We start from the raw sequence: 23,368 nt of genomic DNA, 5'->3' as shown, positions 1-23,368 counted from the left end.
ACTACCAGTTCATGACCACTGGATAGATAGACATAGTACAGTGCGTAACGTCACTGTAAGAACAACAAAAAAAGAATCGCAAAAAAAGAATTCTCAAAGAATATCACTAAAAGATCTTATTAATTGCTTAAATCGAACAAGTTCTGGATTATGCTTCGTATTTAATTGTATCCATTTAGGTATCAAATTTCCCGGCAATCTCCATCTGCCAGAACTTGTTTCACCTGCCTTATACTTTCCGGACGCACTGTACCCTAAGCCCTAAGAAATGCCGCCCACGAACATTCCATATCACACATCGCATTGGGAATGTGTGACGTACATATGCATGCTGCATGCATCCCGTGGGGGCCACACCCACCAAAGGGGGAACTCTTTCGTTTGGGGCCCACGCTAGAAAGCGTGGTAGAAAGTGTCAAACGATCTGATCGTTAAATATGAAAAGAAAGCCATGGTAATAAAAATCAAATTAAAAAAAACTTTAGATGCAGATTAATTCTGATTTTAATTAAATTAATAAAAGTATACGAAATATGAATTATAAGTCTCAGCCTACAGACAAACAGTTAAGAGTTTCGGGCGAAAAAACAATTATATTTCAAGCCACTTGAAAGAATTTCAGGAGATAGCCTAAGGATGGAGACCCTAAGGATGGGCCGTTTTTTTTTTACCAGAAAAATCTATAAATATTTTTTATAATTAAATCATATTTATGTGCCGTATATTTCTCTAAATAAATTAAAATCTGCGTTAGATAATGCTGTGTGAAAGTCTTATGATATCGGATCCCATTCCAATAAAATCCTAAGGGATTTATTACCCTCTTTAAGGGTATGAAAATCGTTCTAAAATATGTATTTATCTATTCCTATCCGCATAGTGCTCCACAGATAGTATATCCTGCCTCCACCTTAAATAAATCCGTATCAAAATGAATCTAGTTTTGGCAAAACAAAAATTTCTCCCTCCCTCCCATCCATCCAGCGACTACCAGAAAAAACCAACTCCCGAAAAGAAAAGCAAAAACCACTAAAATACCGCACATTTTTGCTTGTTTGAAGCTTTTGGGGGGCTTTTGTTGTCTGTGCTAATGAAGCTTATGAGCAGCGCACAAGTCGCGACTCACTGGGCTGCAACACAAGCAGCAACAACCACAGGCACAAGTGAAGCGTTGCAGTGCGGTACACAACAGCGAGTGAACGAGAGAGAGAGAGGGGAGGGGCATAGACAGCGAGCGCTTTTGCCCAGTCAATGGCTGCACCTGTAACCACCAAAGCATATGGCGTGCTTCGCCTGCCGCCCCCCTCTGCTCATTCTGTCCCTCTCCTCTGTCTCTGTCTCTCTGCGTACGAGACAAAGCACAGTTAGGCTGGGCTTTGGCGGTTCGTTCATTAATGTCTGACACGTTTGAGCGATCACCAAAACAACGTAAGCCCGCCATTCCGTAGTTGCTTTTGTTTTTGTACCCCATACCCCCATACTATATGATTAACATTAAAAACGCATCTGATTCTGCAGCCAGCCATTGCCAAGCAGAACTTGGAGATTAAATGCTGAATTATAAATGCAGATATGGCACGAACCCCAGCCAGCAGCAACCACCAAAAAGCTGCAACGGAAGGGATCAATTACGTTAAACGTAGAACGGAAAGAGCGAGAGAGCCAATCAGATCACCGTTAGAGCTGTGGGAGGTAGCTAGGACTCGGACTTACCTTTTGAATGAAGGCAGCCGCCTCCCGGGCCACACCCACACCATCCGCCGAGCTGGCGTGCGTCGATGGAGACGTCGCGTAGACGAAGAGGGGCAGGGAATTGAAGTTACGTAAAAATCCCACACTGTTAGCCTCCGGCTTGTCCTTAAAGCGGCGGCAGAACAGCAGCTGTTTGTTGCAGGCAGCGGCCGAGGCCAGCAGAGGCAGCAGCGTTGGCGTTGGCGTTCGAGCTGGCAGCGGCAACTTGGGGTCTTGTTCTGCTGCTACTACAGCTACGGTAGATTCTTCTGGCAGGGCTCCAGCTGCTGCTCCACCTCTGGTTGGTATTGTTGTTGCTGTTGTTGTTGTTGTTATTGTAGCGGTAGATTCTTCTGTCTTTGTCGCTTTGGACGCCATTGACGTATCGCTATGCTCTTTTGTTGTGTTAGTTGTAGTTGTTGTTGTTGTTGTTGTTGTTGTTGTTGTTGTTGGCATGACTACGCGTACTATAAAACGGTACTTGCACTCTTTTTTTGGACATGAATATGGACTTGGGCGTGGGCGTGGGCGTACAGCTGCATGCGTCCTTTCTTGTTCGTTGTACCTTGTTGTTGGTTGTCTTAGGGCGGCAGCGGCGGCATCATCCTCGAGCTGCCGCATGTTGCACAAACACACACACACGCACACAGAGGCACACGCAACGCAAGCCGAATGCACTTTAATTATCTACACAAATATCGCACAAAGATTCACCGAAACGGTTGCCAGTCGCAGCAGCACGCACATTTTTTTTTTGCACAAAAAGAAGATTGGAATATATTTATATGTGTGGAAATGCACGAAAAAGGTCGTCTCTCGCAAACGAAGCCGAAAGCAGAGCGACAGAGATGGTAGGAGAGTGTGTGTGAGAGGGAGATAGTGGGAGCAGACAGAACGACAGAACGAGAAGGCACTGCAAAATGAGGGCTGGCATGCGGTATGTAGACTCTTTGTGTTGGCCAAACGTTAGTTAGCCGAATTGGGTCCTTAAATATGCGTTAGTTACCGTCGAATTACTTGATTAAAAAGCACTTTTTGTTTAAAATATTTTGCAGACAGTCACAGTGTGACCAAAGATGGTCAGTCAAGCGAAATACTAACGAAAAATACCAGAAAAGTTGCAACCAATCGATACATCGATAAGCAACTATATCATTGCTGATATATCGCATCAGCAGTGCTGCAAAACGTAGCTGTCGTGTCATTTATTATTGAATTATATTTCAAAGGTGCTCGCTCGCTGCCAGTTTCACAATTTCAATGTGAGTAACAACCCCGGAAATTACACAACTCAGTAAGCATATAAAAACATAGCTACTATACTTCAATTGTTCCAAATTTTTCAGTTAATACATTCCGGCAGCCGTCGACAATCTGTGTGCACCCCGAACATTAACAATTCGAAACATTTTGTGCGCACGCACAATACTACCAAAAATTTTAATTGAACAGAAGTGCCACAACAAAGCCAACACTTGTCGCTGCCGGGAAAGTTGGCACGTGGTGTGAGTTTGCAATTCAACGATCCGTATTTGCTTGCTATTCTGGAAAGAAGAGTAAATATTTTATTTTATACTCCCTAAATCATCTTGTGGCGTTGCCAGCTAACTCAATCGTCTCTCTTCTGTTGCAGATATAATACACAAGGTGTTTCACAACACGGCTACAACACTACAGCATACAACTGTCCCTGTCACGCGCAAGCCATTCAGACTGCTGTTCGCATCGTGTCGGTCGCTCTTTTGCTCTGTTCGTTCGGTCCGGTCCGCCTGCCCAGAATTGATTGAAATCGAGTCACAAAAAAAATAATCGTCGCCGTAGTCTTCGTCGGGTCGCCGTTTACACGCGCAGTGCTAGAGCTGCAATATTTCGAGACAAGGGACACAAATTATAAGCAGAGCAAATTCAAGTGGAGAGCACAGCGCAGCCTTTGTGTTTCGTTTATTTTCCAGCGATTTTAGACACAAGTTCGGTTCCGTTCCGTTTTCGACTCGATAAAAGCAGAACAAAAGAATCCGCGAACGAGCCAGAGCCACACAGACCAACCAACCAAACACTCACACTCACACAACCAAACCAGAAAATCAAATTTCAATCAGAAAATGGCGTTAAAAAGAATCAATAAGGTATGTGAAAAAAAAAACAAAAATTCTACAGAAAGCATTTAGCAGCATAAAAAGTTGACACACCAGACGGAATAGGGAAATTATATGTGAACACAGACATTTTATGCAAGAAATGTGAAACGTAGAAAGAAGGCGCACACACACACGAAGAGGAAGAGAAAACGATACGAAACGAAACGAAAACGTGCAAAAAGGCAAAGGGAAAAATGGGCGATGACGGTGTGCATTAATTACAGCGCCAGCAAAATGGAAAACAAGTTTAGTTTTTAGTTCTGTTGTTCCGATTGGGAAATGAAATGTCTTAGGATCTCGGTTTGGTTTGTCCTCCGTGAAGGGTGCGGGCTGCGGGATAGATCCTGCTGTGAGATGAGAGTGTAGTGGCCAGGCAACGTGTGCGGGAGTAGTGCAGTCATCGTTTCCGTTACACAGGCATTCGAGCGTTTGTGTGCGAAAGTGCAATGCAAATGCATTGTTTGTGCGTGTATGTGTGTGTGTGCGTGCGTGTGAGCCGGGCACCTGGACGCATTAATGTAACTGAAGCATACCCTATAGCTCCCCGATGTTACCCAATACACGCTATATACATAGCAGGGCACACTCTACACGCACACGTACACTCGCGCGCTCTCCACTCTGTACGGGTGTGTGTGTGCCAGCGCCGCAGAAAGATCCAGCAAAAAATAAAACAGAGCAAAAAGAAGCGTATAAAATTAACCTAACCCTACTTTTTGCGCTGATAATTCAGAAATAGTGTTGCCCATATACATATATATACACATATATGTATATCCACACACGCACACAAATGTACAGGCTTATATATACAATGCCATAGTATGCATAGGTGATTGCAGTGGTCGTGTCGCGTAGTACATATGTATATACATAGTATGTGTGCTGGCGAGTAAATTTCGATAATTATTTTTAAACTAGTGGGCTCCGTCCTTGTCCAGCAATGTTTTCGCATTGGAATAATACAAATTAACCAGCAACTGCAGCGCAGAGTGGAGTGGAACATGGAACATGCAATGCGCCTGCTGCTCATTTTCCCCCCGGATGGTCTATGTACATATTCCACTGTGACTGTGCGCCCGCCGTTCGACTTTGTGCACGTAGCATTTGGCTCGCTCTCGCTCATTAGAGAGAGCACCCGAAGTACACCCCTTGCAAGAGAGCGCTTGCTCGCTGCCGGCTCAAGAGTTTGCTTTGCTGGGGGATATTCAGATTTTTGTTCAATATCAGTGGAAATTAACGTTTGTCAGGCAGCCAAATTATATTAACATTTCGATTTGAGTTGTTCTTGCAGCCGGTTATCATAGTCATTCCCGCACCAACACACAAGCGAACAGTTTCTCGCCAGTAGTAGAGCCATCCCGCTCTCGCACTCGCTTCTCGCTTTGGTCGACGACAGCTGGTTGCTTTTGACTCTTTCTCGCTTCTTATGCCAAAGCGAATGGGGCAGAGCCAAGAGTGCCTGTCGCCTGTCGCTTGTGTGCGTTAGTTAGTGTTGAGAAACGTTGCTTGGCCGCAAAGGGGCCCAAATAATTAGTTATAAATTATAATTAAACATAATTTACATATAAAATGACTACATTATTGTTAAAAGTGAGTTCCGTTCCTGCCTGTGCTTGTGCTGTGTATTATGTGAATAACGCTGTGTGTATACCTGTGCTCGTTTTGCAACAATGTGTGTGTGTGTGTGGGGTCTGCTGACTGTCTCGTCGTTGCCGCAGCTTAAGCAACAAAAGCAGCGCTGCTGACGCTGTCGCTGCCACCACCACCAGCGTCACAGCGCGTCATGGCCATTGAGTTTTTCTTTATTATAAACTTTTATTTGTACATAAACGAAATGGCGAGAGATCGAAGGAAAAATCAGGAAGTCAAATTTTACTTATGCCAGCCCCAGCCCCAGGAGCTGTTTTCTATTTAGCCATTTTCCCCCCTTCCCTGCCCTCTGCCACTGCTGTTCCTTCTTCAAGGTTCTCTCTCTTGGTGCTGGCTGTGGCCTCAATTGCCCAAAAAGTACGAAATCTCTCTATATCTGTGTCCTCTCTTGGAGTACGTGTTTGTTTGTGTGGTGTGTGTTAGTTTTGTTTTTATTTCTCGTACATATGTGTATGTATGACTCATGCAATGAAAGTCGCTCCACTTTGGCGGCGGCGTTGGCGTCTCATAAATGTTACCGTTTTCTTGTCTTTTTTTGTTGAATTTATTTTTGCTCAACAGGTACAAAACGGGATGAGTAGGAGTGAGTGCGTGTGAGAGTGGGAGAGAGTGCCCGGCTGGCCCAGCAGCAACGTGCACCTTCAAAAAAGTTGACAAGTGCCGTTTCTGTTGTTGATGGGAAGCTATTTTTGTTATCTTGCCGTGCCGCAAATATTTCTTGCCGTCGGTGCTTCTGTTTCTGCTTCTAACGTCACAAAGAGAGCGAGCTACGACAGCAGCAATATAAGGCCAGAATATGTAAAGAAAGACAACATTTTGGGGTGCCGTTACATATACACACACACACACGCTCGCGTTTACATATGTACCGTGTGAGATGGTCTTTTCATCTCCCCACCCCCTGAGCCCTTGTTGTGTGTGCTACCTTTCACAGCTCATCTTTATTTCTTCGTTTTCCTTTTTTTTCGCTTTTTGCCGGTTTACTTTACACCGTATTCTCTCTCGTGCAGCCTGTGTGAATGTGTTTGTGTGCGCCCCCAGTTGGCAGCTGTGATAACTGTGGTTGGGCGGGGGGTCGTAGGGTGGGGAGAACATCAGCCGCTCAGCTGTGTGCGTGCGTGTGCGAGTGCGACAGAGACAGGGGATGCATTACAAAGCCAGTGACTGGTAGAGGGAGAGAGGAAGCGAGAGAGAGAGAGCACCATTTGGTTCGGGCCAACGAACTTGAGTTTTCGCCTCTCTTCTGGCTGGCTCTGGCCAGAGGCCCGAACTGTCGTATTCGCATAAAAAGTGTTCTGTGTACTGTTCATATTTCTGTTTTCAAATTCTGTTTAATTTTTCTGAATTTAATACAAAAATTTGCATCACTTAACTGGCGACATGCATAGATTATAACTATAACAAAAGAACCGACTGGACACACAGACGGGGCGAACCCAGTAGACGACGCATTGAAATATTAATTTCTGATTATTCACATTTTACATATGCACAATCGTCCACTATTTCCCACAAATATCATTACTAATCATGCCTCTTTTGTTCACAGGAGCTTCAAGACCTGGGCAGAGATCCACCTGCACAATGTTCAGCCGGACCAGTTGGAGACGATTGTGAGTATTCTACAATATATGAGGGAGACATCTGGTCACCCCCGCTTGAAGTATTGGAGATTTGTGACAAAATGCAGAGCTAGATAAGCAGAGATACAGATAACACAGATAAGCGGGCTCTACTATAGAATGACAGATGGTATTAGAAATGTGCGAGGTTGAATGGCTATCTTAGTGGGTTAATTCAACCTGAAAATAGTCTACAGTAACTAAGGGACTGCAACTGAATATCTGAGATTTCGAATGCTGATCGTTGCTTCTTCTAAGGTGTTGGCATGCCCAAGAAGTCCCAAAACCTTGGCCAATGAAATTGGATTACCATCTAATCCAACGCCATTTATAAATTTACAAAACAGTTTCCATAGAATACATTATAATTAATGGAATGGAATACTCAAATACTATTGATTGGGCTGAGCATCCATCATCGCCACGTCATGGAGGCAATACGTGACTAGGCAGTTACTGATTTTGTTTGGTTTTCTATTTGTGGTGTGGTCGCCTTCCCCACATTTAGCTTGGCTTATGCTAATTTTGGAAATCTTGTTCATTCGATTCTCGGCTTTAATCCCAGCCGCTTCAACAGCTGATCGCCATGACTCGCTTTTCGCTCGAACACAACTCGACTCGACTCGGAGTCGGAATAAGACTCCCAAGTAGAGGAGAGGTGCAACACACAATAACAACAGTTCCACTTATGCTACACATGTACATACACAGCGGTACAGTGCGCGAACTACTGTTATTGAAAACTAACTGTGCGAAAGACGACTCCACGATATATGAGGGTCGCTCTCCAATGACGTCATATAAAAGTGAAATCGTGTAATTACATCGCATTGCCGAAGGTGATGGATGGATGGATGGATGGTGTGGGTGGTGGGGGGATTGTACCTGTCGTGGTAGAAACAGCTGCAACACATACAATATTTTGTATTCATAGAAATATGACTGTACTACGGGAAGCAAAAAGAAAAGAGTAACGTTTGAAGTTAGTTTACAGAGATGTCTGTAACCTGTAATTACTGTTTTGACTTAAAAAAAGAAAACTTTCGCTAGCATATATGACGGCTATTACGACAATTTAATATGAATTACAATTATGTATAACATATGTTAGAGTTCCCCTTCTGAATTTAAAGAATATGAAACAAAAATTTTCTTTGCTTATAACATTGAATTTTACCTGAGTTTGCCGACTCCATGGATTACTGATTTCAAATTACAAATGATTCAGTGCGAGTAATAAAATAAAACTAAATAGTATCAATTGTCATCGTTTACAGATAATTACGGCTGTATTTAAGCGATTTCACTCAATTTCTATCACTATCAGCATTTAATCGGCCATTCAAATAAAAATGCACATACATATGTAAATGTTTGTATGTTTCATATAGTTTGTATATGCGAATCGCTTCCGCTGCTGCTTATCAGGTGGAGTTGAATTTTTACACTGCACTGCGCCTTATCAATTACGAGTATTATTCTGGAAGTGCGCTCATTCGGCAATTGTAAAAAGAAAACAACACCCAAAAGTTTGCGACTAACGCGCAGAGGGGAAAACAAAAGAAATTCAATGAAGGGGCGGGGCCTACAATGCCTGCTCCCCCCCACTGTGTGTGTGTGTGTGTGGTGATTTTGGTCTGGTCTGACCGTCGGGTGTTTTTTTTTAGTTTTATATAGTTAGATCGTTGTAGATCCCTAGAAGGGTTTTTCGTTTAGCATAAAGCATTTGACAATACGTTTTAATAGTGTAGAGGTGGAAAATTAATTGAAAATTACAGAAGAGATTTATAAGAGACCATGTTATACACATTACGGGCTATCTTTAGGGAGACTGCCAATAGAGAATGACCGAAAAAAAATACATGTCGTGTGCGTGATGACCTTCCCAGGTGTCCACCGCAATGTCTGCCCAATAGAGTTTCCCTAGTCGAAAATCAATTTCTGATTAATTTCTTCACGATCTCCCAATATTTTTGGTATATAAAAGTAGCAGATGTATAATTTTCCATTACTTTCGTCCCTTCCCTGCTACAACCTTTCCCCTTATCACCAAGCAATGCCCAGAATTTATTGATTATTAGCTAAGTGGCACAATTGTCGCTTCAGTTATATGGAGATTACTTTCGTCTGTCTGCTCAGGGGCCTCTAGCCTCTCGTCATGGTTAAATAAATAAAAGAGCTGGCAACTCCAGACCAGGCCCAACTGTAAACGAGAGCGATTTGTGTAATTATGGTCACTGGTCAGAAGAGGTGCAGGAGAAGGAGAAGAATGAAGAGGCGGAAGGACGGAAGGTAGCTGCTGCAGCTACCAGCTGGGGTCGGACGGCCCAGTTCTCAGCGGTTAGAGAAGGTTTTTCTGTTTCTGCTGCATGCAAGACGACACGACGGACTCGCCCTGGGTACCCGGGATGACATTGACAGTAGAGCGGCGCAGTAGCTCTGGCCATGGGGCTGGGGCCTGAGCCAACTGCTCCGCTGTCTCTCCTTCCGTCTGTCTGCCTGTGTACGAGCGAGATAGCAAGCTGCTGCTGCTGCTGACGTCGCTGCCAGTTGTCGGTGCCAAGGCTCTTTGGCTCTGGCATTGTTTGTTTTTGTTCTTCTGCACGGGAAACGCAGAGCGTGTGGCAATGAGAGACACAAAGAGAATGAGAGCTAGATAGATAGCGACAGAGAGAGAGAGATAGAGGGGGCGGTGCAATGCAGTTGCTGCTGCATTTGTTTTTGGTAATGAGCGAGTTGGGCAACACTGAAAGCACACATCCCCATCTGTACATACAGTGAATTCTGGCTAATAGGTAATTTAGTGGAATTTAAAGTATTAATGTTTAAAGGAAAATTATTAAATTATTATTATTAATTAAAACAAATTAATATAAGCAGTCAGTGTAAGCGAGAGTAATAAATGTACAAAGTGTAGACTGGTGTTGGTTAACATCGGATCTTTTTTTTTTATAGCTACCAACACTAATTTATCGTTTTGTCTCATGCTGCTATCTTTGTCCTTCCGTCTAGATTTTTCATCCAAAGCTAAGCCAAGCTACTTCTCTTTTTGGGGGTCGCAAACTATTTTATAGTTTAAAAGAAAAAGAAATTAAATTCTTAGTTTATTAGTTTGGGCACGAATATTTGTACATTCTGGAGAATGTATTGCTCTGCACTTGTTTGCGAGTGCTCACTGTTTCAAGGCTCTGCCCATTCAAATGCAGACAACACACAAACAGAAATACTGCTTCCATACAGCGATTGCATTTTGTACACATGTATTTGCTCCAAGTACTCTGACCATTATCTTCTCTAATGCGTATTTTTCAATGTTTACCTAATTTATCTCTATTTTTCTTCTTTCTCTTACAGTGTTTCACTGGCAAGCTACAATAATGGGCCCGGTAAGACGAATACTACATGCTCCCCAGTATATCCCCCAGCAAGGCAGATCGGAGATTGCTCCTCCCTCCCGTTTGATCTGTTTGATCAGTTTTTGAAGATTTAAACTAATTGTCTTGTTGTTTTTTTGCAGCTAAAGTTCGGATGGGATTTCGGATTTCATAGTTGATAGAGCAGACACACGAAAAATAAGAACTAGAATCGCTTACGAATTCTTCTACAAATTCTTCATCTATGAGTCTTAAAAACACAAAGAGTATAGCTTCTGGCTACAGCGCTAAACCTTAAATTCAGCTTAGCCTTAATTTAAATGTATTTTAACGTTTCATATGTAGTTGCATTATCATCGTGTGACACAGCGACTGAAGTCAGTCGCGGATGACCACGATAAGACTCCTGTCAGTGGCCGCAACGCTCCCTGAACTTACTCATGTAAAAATGTATTATTTATATACGAGACATTACTTCTACTTTCTTCCCTTTCTTCATTCGATACAAGTTATTTATGCCATATATTTTGAGAATGCGGAAAGAGGACAGGAAAGAATATAGAGAATATTTGGCAATAGTTCTTAAGGGAATTATGAAGAAATTGTAACACTCCTTTGATTGATTTTGCTGGAACTTTAATTGAGCTTTAAATGTTCTCATTTACTGTCCAAACCCAAGGATTCCCCATCAATTCCACTGTCCCATCAATTTATCAACTAAATCCATTTCGTTTTGCTTTCAACGTACGAAAACAACAAGACAAAATATTAGTTTTTCTCTGCATAAATATTCGAAATTCTTTACTAATTACTTACTCGTTATCATTTGTAATCTTTTGCAGCCGGACAGCCCTTATCAAGGAGGTGTATTCTTCTTAACTATACATTTTCCAACAGACTATCCCTTTAAGCCACCAAAAGTGGCTTTTACAACGCGCATATACCATCCAAACATCAACAGCAATGGATCGATTTGTCTCGATATATTAAGATCTCAGTGGTCGCCAGCATTAACTATTTCAAAAGGTATTTACAAATCTGAATATTTCCTTATTGAATATATTGAAAATCTAATAACGTTTTTTCATTGTGTATTTGTCTCTCTCCTTTTTTTGCAGTCTTATTATCAATTTGCTCTCTACTCTGTGATCCCAATCCAGACGATCCGCTTGTTCCAGAGATTGCCCGAATATATAAAACTGATCGGGAAAAATACAATGAGCTGGCACGAGAGTGGACTAGAAAGTATGCTATGTGATGCGTTCCAGATTGCAGTCCAACAAAAACAGCAACATCAGCAGCAACAACAACAGCACCAACAGCAGCAAAAGCAAACACAACAACAACAGCTACAACAACAACAACAGCAACAAAGATAACAACAATTTACAACAATAGTCAAAAAAACACGAGGAGAATGAACAGCTACAGCCGCAGCAGCAGCAATGTTGCTATTGCTGGCAACAGCCGCCGGGCGGTTGATCACAACAACAATAACAAGAACAACTTTAATAGCAACAACAACAATATCAGCAGGAGCTGCGGCTATAGCAAAAACAAAAAAACCAACACTGACACCGACACCAACATCAGAATTTTCAGTCATCCCAACAAAAGATACAACAGATACACCAACACCAACAAGATCAGGAACAACATCAAACTCAACAACAACGCCAACAACACCAACGGCAGCAACATCAAGTTGTGCCCCAGCCGCTGCCGCCGCCTCCGCCTGCGTGGCATCAACAAAAGCATAATGAAAATCAGCATGAACATCATCAGAAGCAGCAGTAGCCGCCACAAGGGGAACGAGGGTCACGCAGCAGCAACAACAACAACAACTGGCAGCAGATTGGTGGCAGCAGACTGGGACTTGGTACTGGTACTGGGTATGAGAGGTAGTGTTTGACCGAACAGCAGAAGCAAAAGCAGAAACAGCAGAGAAGCAACACAGCATAAATGGAAATAATTTAATAATAATTACTGAGAAAAAAAATTATGTAAGCATTAAACATTAAAAGCTAGACAGCTACCAACAACACAGCATCAAACATAATAAGTTTAAATACAAAGAAAAACAAAACTACAAAATAAAAATCAGCTGGAAAAATTATTATTATTATTATATTATATTTAAAGAACCGGAAAAATAAAAATTACAAAAATTCAATTTCAACATCAAAGCACTCAAAACAGAAACAGAGGCCGCCGCCGCCGCCATGATCGCCAAGAAGAGAATCTACCTACCATTCCGTCAATTTGTAGTGTTTCTCTTCATACCAAGGATGGATTCTTTTGTTGTGCTGAGAGGCAGCAAGTGGGCGAGGCAGGAACCACAGCTTGCTACAGGATAATCATAGGGCTAAGGGACTTTTACGTAGGCTATATAATGTCTACGAAAGGTTAATAAAGCTCAGAATGTACTGAATAAGGATCAATATTTTTGCTACCAATTAAACACCAAGTCGAACCTCTATCTTGGCTTTAATCACACGAGGAATTATGTTATAGTTTATTATGTCTGATCTAAATTATGAGCATTAAAAGGTCTTGATTCAGTGTAAGGGCAGAGTATTTAATTGTATTCTATGTAATACAGCATCCAAATTATATTTTCTATGGTAATATTTGCACAAATCGATGGATTATTTGTATGTTTATTAATTCTTTTTTTGAAATCAATACAAAATGTGTTTCTTGTAGCCTGAATGCGATGTGCTTGAAATATTTAGTTAAATATCAAATTTGAATTTTTAATATAATATTAATCTGCAATATTTGCAAATAGATCTATGGTAGCGTAGATATGCTGCTCTTCTTTTTACAGATTTGGCTTATAAATATGAGCGGTTTCACAGTGTGGTTTCCAGGATTAAAATATAATTGTGTTTAAAGGGTTGTCTGCACAAAATTTCATTTATAATTTTTTCTATTCCTAAGATTGGCTAGAAATTTTATTGGGTTGTTTGAATTTATTTTATAATTAACCTATCAAAATGAGGAAGACCAAAATGCTACAATGAAACTTAATTTCTTCCAAGCACGAAATCAAAAAACAAGAATAACAAAATGTAACGGGATTTCTTCTGTTCAGTAATGCTTACATTCCATTCTTAACAAAATGCTTCACAAACTACATTCCATTTAGGGGCAGATAATAGTTATTCTTCTATATGTGTTCATCTTTATAAGATTCGACAGTTGAAATGTACCGTTAGAACATAAAAGTGCTGTAAAAAAGTTCTTAAGTATGGTATAATTACGGCTCGTGTGTAAAGTGAGTATTCACCTATTAACAGCGTACTGTACAGATTTGAAGAGAGTTTTGTACTTGATATAAAACTCGGTTAACAAGATAATTTTTATAAGTCCATTAAGTTGCTCCAATTTGTGTGTGTGTGTGTGTGTGTACTAGCAAGCGTGACAAATTTCGTTTATTATTCTTTTTAAAACATTTTTATAGGGCATACTTTGAAAAAAAGCCGCTTAAAAGCTTTCGTGCTTGGAAATGACTGTCACAGAGCAGCTGTCGTAGGTCAAAACTGTTGCCAATCAAATGGCCGCAACTGAATTGAAGTCGCGATCGGTTAGATAGATGCTCCATTCGGTCAATGTGAAGGGCATTTGCAGTCGTGGTCACTAATGCAAAACCCACAACACACACATACAGAAAGAGAAACGAGCGAGTGAGACAGATGGTTACAGCATGCTTAATTTGCATCATCATCAAAAGATTCGATTAAAACAACAACAACCATACTCTCGTCTCTCGCTCTGGCCGAAGAGCAGCGCCAAAGTTTCGTGGAGCTTTTTGTGCCGATCGTAATGGCTCTCGCTCTTCGGCGTTCGGCTCTCTTCCGCGTCGGTGGCTGGCTGGCCGACCATACAGAAAGCTGGTGGGGACAGTGCGGATTTTCAGTTTCAGTTATTTTCGTTTCCGCGCGGCGAGAGGTTCGCGAGAACATTTTCAGCTAAGTGAAAATCTGTGTGGAATTCCTATAAAAGTAATTCAAAATCAATTTAAGTTTTTTTTTCGTACACGTATGCGTGTGCACGTGCTTACAATTGCCGAGAAGAGAGCAGGGGAAAGGAAAGAGTCAACAGCCAGACAGCAAGAGATCGACCTAAAAGTTGTCTTTAGAAATTTTGGTTATGCAAACAGTTTTGGGAGTAAGAGCGAGTGAGAAAGACAGACAGATGGAAAGCATGAAAGCACACACAAATTGCAATTGTAGAATTAAAACAAAATTAGCCTAGCCTATCAATGCATTTGCAGTCGGTTCAAGTGTGTATATTTAACTTTGGGGTCACACGCCGAGACCTGCACAATACAGAAGAAGCGGAGAGCCGGTTGCAGTTACTAGCAACATATTTTAGGCAGAGCAGTGGAACCTGCCTCGTTTAAGAAGTGCTTAAGCTGGGAAGTCAGACCGAGCTTCAAAGAAAAGAGAGGGAGAGCAGAGAGCAGTGAGAGCGTCGATTGCTACATATGTGGACTCCAACATGGCACCAGCCCGCAGTGAGAGAGCTCTTCTGCACTTAGCACCCCCCATCCAAAGTGTCTTTTGTTTAGGAGCCCGTCTCGATTTTCGCGGGAATGGGAGCCGCCAGCCCCCAGCCCGCATGCCGGTGTCGGTGCCAGTTCCCAACAAACATCTGTTTGAACCCAATGAAACCAGAAACGTAAACTAAATATTTGTACGCACACACGATTTCTAACCAACCGTAAACTCTATCCATATCCATTCTGTCCAGGCTGCGACATGAGTCCCCGCCCGCACGATGATAGCCTCGAGACAAACGCCGAGTCGGAGTGCTTGAATGTCGCCGAGTCAACGTGCTACATTCGCCAGGCGGCGGCAAAGGATGGTGCCGCTGATAGTTGCTGTTGGGTGAGTACTGATAGTGCGATGAGCAGAAAGAGGAAACTGGGTACAAAGTTCAGGCAGGCGCGGATCGGCCGTGCTGAGGGGAGGAGACTTTAAATTGTCTTCCAAGTCTTTCTTTGTCTTTCTATACAATCAATATGTTGTGGAAAGTTCTGTTTGCAATCGGAGTAGAATTGCAAAAAAAAATCGCCAAAAAAGTTAATTCCGCTTTCGAAAAATTTAAACTCAACACAGTTGGATTTTTAATGACTTAAGAAACATTCTTAAATTGAGAAGCAAAGAGGCAAAACATTTCGAATCATAAATCTTCAGCAGCAAGTTCATTGAACAGACATGCTGATTTTATCAGCACTGTCATCGCTTTTAGACGAACAAAAGTATCTTGACAAAGTTAAGATTGATTCGACTTCAGTACTGAGACAAATATTATTGCATAAAATGTACATCTCTACACACACAAATGCATAAAAACTTCAGAATAACATCTGAATAACATCTCAAAAAAGTGATTAAAATATTAAGATAACTTTGAGAATAACGACGCACCAGCCAATTCGATATACATTCTTACTTTCTCTTAGCGTGCCATGTTATTACCACATATTATAATAATAAGAATAATAATGACTTGCTTTATGGCCCTCTAATATTCACAAAATTAGCTTAGCTGTACAGTTCAATGGGTAATCAATGATAAGAAATTCTACTTAGACAATTTACAATTTTAAGTATGCCCAAGGAAAGGCTACGAAAACCATGGCAAAATTATTAATATTATTTTATTCTCATTTCAATTAAAATTAATCACAATTCATTTTTTATAATTAAAATCTTGAAATTCGTGGAACTAATATTTTAAAATCTGCGTATCAATTATAGAGAATTAAGACTATTACTATACAGACTTGCCACACCATCTTCTCATTGGTTTAAACATGAATTATCTAGACTACTGTTCCAAAACTTTGTGAAACTCTTGGTAAAATTGTGAATTTTTTTAAATAATTTGAATGGTATTTAAACCTTTCTTAAAACTACAATCAGATACTTTGAATTTGCGCATAGTATTTGTATATGTTCGTATGACACAACATAGAACTGGTAATAATCTTAGAAGATCTAAAACTATTGCTATACATGAGCACCTGTGACGAAACGACACGTGCATCGAGCGAGCATCTGCGTCAATCAGTGCTGCCAGCTGACAAAAGTCAAACAAGACGAGGAGGGAATAGCGAAGCGAAAGCTCATTGGGTCGACAGCGAGCTGCTGGCTGGCTAACCTTAAACAAAAGTAGCAGAGTGCGCTATTTTTGCCATAGCCAGGGCCCATGGCTAGCGCACTAGACGGCTTCGAGCGATTCGAGTCAAGGTCGGGCTGAGCCTCACTTATGGTCTTGGACTGTGATAAGGGGGACAGGGAGAGAGCTCTTGTTTGTGACCGATTAGAGCTTACCACACCGATATCTGGTTATGCATTATGTTTACATATTGCGAAAGCCCTCAACTCACGCGGAATTCCTCTGAAGTTCAACGAAAGGCAAAACTGGTTTTGTTTTCAACTTAATTTATGAGTCTTTCGCATGCGCTTAAAAAAAATACGTATGCATCCGTATATATGTAAAGATCGTTTAAGCAATTACAACGAAGAGAGCGGAGAGAAAAGCTCAAGCCCTGGGGAGCATCTTATGCAACTTTGTTTACAAATTGTTCTCAATGAACAGGTGAACGTGCCACACCCGTTGACATTGCTAACGGTTTCCTTATACAAATGTACGAGTATGTAAATATAAACTGCAGGAAGTATTTACTAAAATTTATCCAATCAGAGAAGGAACCATTTTCGATCTAATCTAAAACTAAGAGAAAAATGGCATGGTAAAAAGAAATACACCCATTTTAAAATTAAATATTCGGTTTTTAAGTACAAGCATAGTAAAATAAAATAGAATTTACTTTTTTCGATTTTTTTTTCCGTAAAGTTCCGTTAATAATAATAAACATTGATTACGAATTATTTTATTAAGAGTCAAGTACCCGACATGTATGCATGTAAATACATATGTCTGTACATATTTACATGTATTTTTCCAGCCAGTCAGTACACATTGGGATTTCCTGGAAATATCAATCCAATCCGCGAATGTTTAAGGAATTAAATTCGAAACCTCAACTGATTCCGATTATTGTAAATCGATCTAAAAAGTACAAAAAATACATACATATGGGCGATAAGTTGTCAAGAGATCTGTCTATGCGCTGTCCGTAAGTGCTCGTGGATACGGCTTCGCCCTGACTTGAGTTGTTATATAAGTTAGGGGGGCTGGGCAGCGTTGAGGTGCGGGCTAGGGGTTAGGCTACCATCAACATTCGGCTTGACCGAAATAGGCCGCTTGCACAAGAGATGAAAGCTCCCAACAACAGGCAATGAAATTTCGCATAATTTCGGCATAATTGTCGTCTCTGACGCCTCTCCAACATCAAAGACATTGCATCGATGATTGCCCAAGCGCACATGGAAAGCGACTCTCACAAAACAATCTGCAATCGCGTCTATCTCCGAGTATCACTCAGATGCTGTAGCCCAAAGCTTTGTGGGGGCTTTTGTTGAGTGCTTTTAAGATTTCTGTTGACCACACACACACATTGGATCTTGACGGGTTTTAGTTGCCAGCTGGAAAGCGAGCGCAACGGTTTATGCAAGTTCTGCGCCTCAGTTGGAAATGAAAAGATACCTCCTTAAGGAGTCGCGAACTACATTAAAAAATATTTTTCGAATGCGCCCCGCCATTGTGTTATATTAAGAAAAAAATCAAGTGAAACATTGAACAAAAGTTTTTGAAAAGAAACAAAGAAGAAACATACATTTGTCGTATTTTATAAACATCAAAAGTGATTTAAGTGATAATTATTAAAAAATGGAATCCACTATTGTCACCACAACAACCACAGCAACAACGACAACCGATTTGAAGCGCTGCAAACAAATAGATGTAAGCCAGATTATACACCCCAAAAATAACTAATAAATCTGTAAATTAAAAGTGTTTGTAGTGCACTAGAAAAGAATGGAAAACACGTAACGAAAATACGTCAATGGGGAATTAATTGCACATCCTGTTTGTCGATATCGGTGCATAGTCCATTAGCTTCTATTTGCCGACAATTAACTATGCAACATTGTTCAACGAGTATTAGTAATTATCTCGGGATTTTCGTTAAGTGTCGGTGTTTGCTTGGTAAAAATATTTGAAATTGCACGGTGTCAAGTTGTTTAATCACAGCTCGCACTGCACACACCTCTCACCAGATGCAGCTGTTTTCAGTTAAGCGGAAAGTTTACACTCAACCGAAAATGTTGGTGATGGCTCAGTAATTTGTTTAAATGGAAACAATTCGGTTATAAATGCCAATTTGTATATGGGGATAATGTTTTTTATGTGATGAAAATTCAAGTGATCCATTATTTTAATTTTTTGTTTTTAATGTTTATATTAAAAAATCATCAAAATTAAAAAAAATTATGAAAATTAAGGTGATCCATTACATAACTTTTTTCAATGTTTATATTAAAAAAAAAATATTATCTCTCTGCCAAATCGTAACTATATCTTTATTTGGAGTATTAAAAATTTAAATTTTGTTCGAATTCTCTTTGTACGACGCCAAATATCATCCACTGACTGTACCAAAATTTCCCATTGGGGGTATTACAGTCGAACCGTTTATGGGCTCGCCCCCCCCCATTATTACGAGCGGACATGTGCAAAAAAAAGCTCTCTAAAGAATGCATACACAGAGCGAGATGCTTACGTGTTGTAAACAATACGTCATCGAAACGAAATGGATAAAGCACTTGCACTTGCATTTCACTCACACATAGTTACGGATACGGCTACAGATGCAGCGCCCACACTTGCAGCTTGTTGTTTGTTGTTGTTATTATTCGAAATGTGCATTAGTCGTATAAGTATGAACTGTATAAACAAATTACAGTCAAGCCCCCTTTCGGCAGTTGTTTTTTGTTGTTTTATAATTATTTGTTATTGCTATTTCTATTTATTTATGGTGCTGTTGGTTGCTGGTGCTGCTGTTGCTGTTGTTGTTGTTATGGTTTTTTGGTATTGCAATTTCGCAATGGAGGTATTATGACACTCGCTCTCTTGTTGTTGTTGTTTACACACAAAACCAGAAACAACAATATGAACCGCAGAACACACGCACACAGAAAAGTTCATAATAATAAATAAAATCTGCAAGAGCAAACAATTATTTGTAGACTGCAGTCGCAATAAGCCAATAATCAAAAACCATAAGGAATAAGGAATAAGGAATAAAATGAGTATATGATGAATATTTTTTACAATTTAGTTGTCCTGCGTAACATATTAAAAAAAAGTTTTTTGGGTTCGATTATAATCGAATAAGAGAGAATTCCGACTGTACTTTAGATAAAATACGCAAATGCTTTTCGTATAAAATATAATATATTCTGCAATAAGATGAGGAAGACCAATAAATACACAGACACCAGACAATACTCATAAAATGTGCAAACAAATCAATTATACCCTGCAGTTTTTGGCTTGGCTAAATATAAATTAGTTTGCCAGTTGCCAGGGTCTACTCAAAAGGCGGAAGAATCACAAAAACCAAGAAGAATACTCGTCGTCGTATCCGTGCTGTCCTCAATTCATATCGAATGAGCCGCAAAACTAATTGATAATATTATTTTTTGTGCTTATCTCTTTCAGCTTGATGGCCAACTGGTCGGATCAGCATCGGAGACGGATGCAGCGCATCAGTTTCCGTCCAACGAAGAGCCGAATGTGCTTGGACATGGACCCAACTACGATGAGAAGCTGTGCAAATTCAAATGGCTCTGCAATTTCGATGATGTGAGTGAAACGAACTTTGAGTCAAGTGACAATGTCTTGGGGGGGGTCAATTTGGCACCAATTGTCGCGCGCACACTGAATTTTAATTGATCGCAAATTGTTTTTGGCGCACTGACAACAGGCCCGCCCGGCACCCGGTCAGGGGCAGACCATAAAAAATAAAAAACAAAAAATCAAACCCTCTTTCAGCCAGCAACCATTTTTCTTTTTATTTTACTTACTTTTTTTTTTTGGCATTCAATTTACATGCCTTAAACATACGAGTATTATTATAATCGAGTATCGGGTTGCTTTGTTGGCTGTGGTGTGTGCCTAAGCAATTCGCGGCGATCGTTGTCTGAAAATGCCTATGAACGCCTAAATATGTGAAATCCGCCACATGGCTTGTGGCTGGCAGCAATTGCCAAAATAATACAATTAGACAAACCAAAAACCCAACTGAATCAAGGTCACAAAGCCACAAAAGCAACATCGAACAGTGGCAACAATACACGTACATATGTATGTATGTACGACTATGTAGCATTAAGTATTCAAATAAAAAGAAGCTACTGTTTGTTTGTTTCTTTGTTTGTTTGGCCGACTCTCGCAATCTGTGTGCTCTCCAGGGGTAAAAACCTCGTATTACATATTTTCGATAATGGGAAAAACCTCAGGGACACTTTGGATATTTCGTAGCTGTAAATGCTCATAAATTCAATGTAAGAGCTTTATATTTTAGCTGCTAAAAAAGCTCCATAAAACATTTCAAGATATGCATCATATTCCACTCAAAAATTCAATTAAATTAAATAAACTTAAATCATAGCAAATCAATATTCCTCCGAAAATATTTAATGACTCTTTCAACTAAAAATAAATTAAAATAAAAATGTTGCAACTGCTAGCTCTATAATATTCCACTAAAAGATGCATCTAGTTTGTTGAATTAAATCAATAAATTTAATTTAATTTATTTTTAATTGAACCATGAACAGAATTTGCGCTCTACGCGTAGATTGGGTGGGTACGCTGCCAGAGTCACACAACCAAGTGGCTTCCATTTTCTATTTTCTATTCTCTGTTCTATTTTGTTGCTTTCCTCTCGATGTGTTGTGGCGCATTTGATTTGCATTTATTATTTATTGGGTTGGGTTGGAGAAATGTTTTCGTTTTTTTCAATATTTAATTGGTATTTGATCTGTGCTGCAGGCCCCCAGCCATCTGAAGTTCAATCCGTACATCCGTCGTGGCTACCGTACATTCCTTTCCAACAAGCTGTGCCTGCAGAGCATTTTCTGGTGGACCAACGAGACGGTGAGTTGCATTAAATTAAATACAGAATTTTCCATTTGAATTTGAATTTGTTTTCGTTTTTTGTTTTGTCTTGTTTGTAGATCAATATCTGGAGCCATCTGGCTGGATGCATACTCTTCATTGCCCTGACGATCTTTGACTTTCAGTTCCTGCGCATCCACGCCTCGTTGACCGATCAGGTGCTGGTCGTCTGTCTGCTGGTCTGCTTCTGCCTGTGCATGCTGATGTCCGCCATATACCACATATTCTCGTGCAAGTCGGAGGAGCACTATGAGCTATTCCTGTCGGTCGATTTCCTGGGCATATCCCTCTCCCTGGTGGCCATCTACATCAGCGGCATGTACTACGCCTTCTGGTGCCACACCTTTCTGCGCACTCTCTACTCGACCATTGCCATGGGCATGTTCGGGCTGGCCATCGCTGTGCAGATCCCAAAGCTCAATGTTTCCATGAACGGCAAGGTGTCAGTGCTGTTGCTGTGGTCCGCCTACGGTGTCATTCCTCTCGGCCATTGGGCTGTGGCCATGGGCGGCCTGGAGAACGAGTTGGTCAGGGTGAGTCCGCATTAGCTTTGGTTCCTCCCATGCAAAATTACTCATCTGGTTTTTGTTTTCCCTTCCAGCTGATGGCGCCCCGCATTGTGGTCATGTATCTGCTGTGCCTCATCGCCTTCGTGTTCTATGCGGCCAAGATACCCGAGCGCTGGTTCACGGGCAAGGTGGACTTTGTGGGACACTCGCACAACTGGTGGCACCTGATCATCGTGGCCGCATTCTACCACTGGCACAACACCGGGCTGGTGTATGCCGAGTATCGTCTGAACAACGGCTGCAGTGCGCCGATTCTCTCCTGAGGGAGCAGCTTGGCCTGGCAGCTTGGGCAGCGGTACTCTATTACTACGCCTAGTGTAAATAGCTTATGGAGCACCTCTATATCTGCATATTAACTAATATTTAGTTGTAGTTGTTGACCGATATGTTTAATTTATGTATAGCTTACTGTTTAGTTAGGGTTTCGTGTTAGTTTATCCATGAGTCAGTCGGCACTGCACGAGCTGAGCGGAGCTGAGCAGAGCGCACCGGAATGGTGCGTGCGACGGAAGGTGTCTTATGTCTTTCCTTCTTTCTTTCATTTCCTTGAACAATGCTTGTTTTTGTTTGTTTGTAGGAAATTGCATGTGCCTTGAGCTGTGAAGCTGTGTTAGTCTTGTTGACTCAATTTTTACAATTACTTTAAATACAAATACAATATCGAAAGTACAAAACATACAAATTGTTCTTTTAGCCCGTTGGAGTTTTGGGAGTTTCGGGGGTGTGGAGCAACAATAATTCTCAGCTTTTTTTTTTTGCATTTTGAGAGGGCAGAACGGTCGTGGCATGCAAAACATTTAAGATACACTTCAGAAATTCGTTCAAATTTTTAAATTATTAGTTTAGCAGTAGTGTGACCAAATGATTCAAATGTGGTTAGCCCGACATTTGGTGAGATTTTTTTTTCTTTAAATACTTTAAAATACAATTCAATGATTAAAAAAATTTCAATGGATTATGTGGTGCACAGCTGGTTACCTTATTGCTTCAATTCTGACTTTATACTTCATTTTCAATTTTAAAATTTACACTTACAAATGTTCATATTTACATATGTAGTTAGCCTTCAACGCAATTATGAGTAGAGCGATAGATTATATCGAACTTTTTAAATCGCTATCGACATGTTGCCGAAACATGTCGTAAACAGGTTTTCTAGCAACATGAACTAATGG

At 40.7% G+C, this 23,368-nt stretch overlaps 3 protein-coding genes across 7 annotated transcripts in view; 2 read left to right on the top strand and 1 right to left on the bottom strand.

Moving 5' to 3' along the window:
• The window catches only part of LOC111066864 (platelet binding protein GspB), a 62,804-nt gene extending 60,006 nt beyond the window's left edge, over nucleotides 1-2,798 (bottom strand). For 2 of the 3 annotated variants that reach the window (XM_022355788.2, XM_022355786.2), the window contains exon 1: nucleotides 1,714-2,798. In XM_022355788.2, the coding sequence (XP_022211480.2) occupies nucleotides 1,714-2,352 (639 nt within the window). In that variant the 5' untranslated portion in view covers nucleotides 2,353-2,798. The remainder of the gene's footprint in view (nucleotides 1-1,713) is intronic. The other variant, XM_022355785.2, reaches the window with a different exon arrangement.
• A 179-nt stretch (nucleotides 2,799-2,977) lies between these two features.
• LOC111066868 (ubiquitin-conjugating enzyme E2-17 kDa) lies at nucleotides 2,978-12,162 on the top strand. Of its 2 annotated transcripts, XM_022355794.2 has the most exons (7): nucleotides 2,978-2,993; nucleotides 3,078-3,287; nucleotides 3,365-3,857; nucleotides 7,072-7,135; nucleotides 10,499-10,530; nucleotides 11,361-11,544; nucleotides 11,637-12,162. In XM_022355794.2, exons 3-7 carry the CDS (start codon nucleotides 3,834-3,836, stop codon nucleotides 11,774-11,776), a joined length of 444 nt encoding a protein of 147 aa, XP_022211486.1. In that variant the 5' UTR covers nucleotides 2,978-2,993; nucleotides 3,078-3,287; nucleotides 3,365-3,833; the 3' UTR covers nucleotides 11,777-12,162. The 2 variants fall into 2 exon arrangements, with proteins under 2 accessions (XP_022211486.1, XP_022211487.1); XM_022355795.2 differs by lacking the exons at nucleotides 2,978-2,993; nucleotides 3,078-3,287; nucleotides 3,365-3,857 and adding an exon at nucleotides 5,427-5,462.
• A 2,261-nt stretch (nucleotides 12,163-14,423) lies between these two features.
• On the top strand, nucleotides 14,424-22,669 carry LOC111066866 (progestin and adipoQ receptor family member 3). 2 transcript variants are annotated; one of them, XM_022355789.2, is made up of 6 exons: nucleotides 14,424-14,525; nucleotides 15,277-15,413; nucleotides 20,164-20,307; nucleotides 21,499-21,603; nucleotides 21,684-22,157; nucleotides 22,226-22,669. In XM_022355789.2, the coding sequence occupies exons 2-6, from the start codon at nucleotides 15,285-15,287 to the stop codon at nucleotides 22,454-22,456; spliced, it is 1,083 nt and encodes a 360-aa protein (XP_022211481.1). In that variant the 5' UTR covers nucleotides 14,424-14,525; nucleotides 15,277-15,284; the 3' UTR covers nucleotides 22,457-22,669. The 2 variants fall into 2 exon arrangements, with proteins under 2 accessions (XP_022211481.1, XP_022211483.1); XM_022355791.2 differs by lacking the exons at nucleotides 14,424-14,525; nucleotides 15,277-15,413 and adding an exon at nucleotides 18,069-18,402.
• The last annotated feature ends 699 nt before the right edge of the window (nucleotides 22,670-23,368 follow it).

The sequence above is a fragment of the Drosophila obscura genome, unplaced genomic scaffold, assembly GCF_018151105.1.
Source record: "Drosophila obscura isolate BZ-5 IFL unplaced genomic scaffold, ASM1815110v1 contig_150, whole genome shotgun sequence".
NCBI classification, from domain to species: Eukaryota; Metazoa; Arthropoda; class Insecta; order Diptera; family Drosophilidae; genus Drosophila; species Drosophila obscura.
This window is presented reverse-complemented; position numbering and strand designations above follow the sequence as displayed.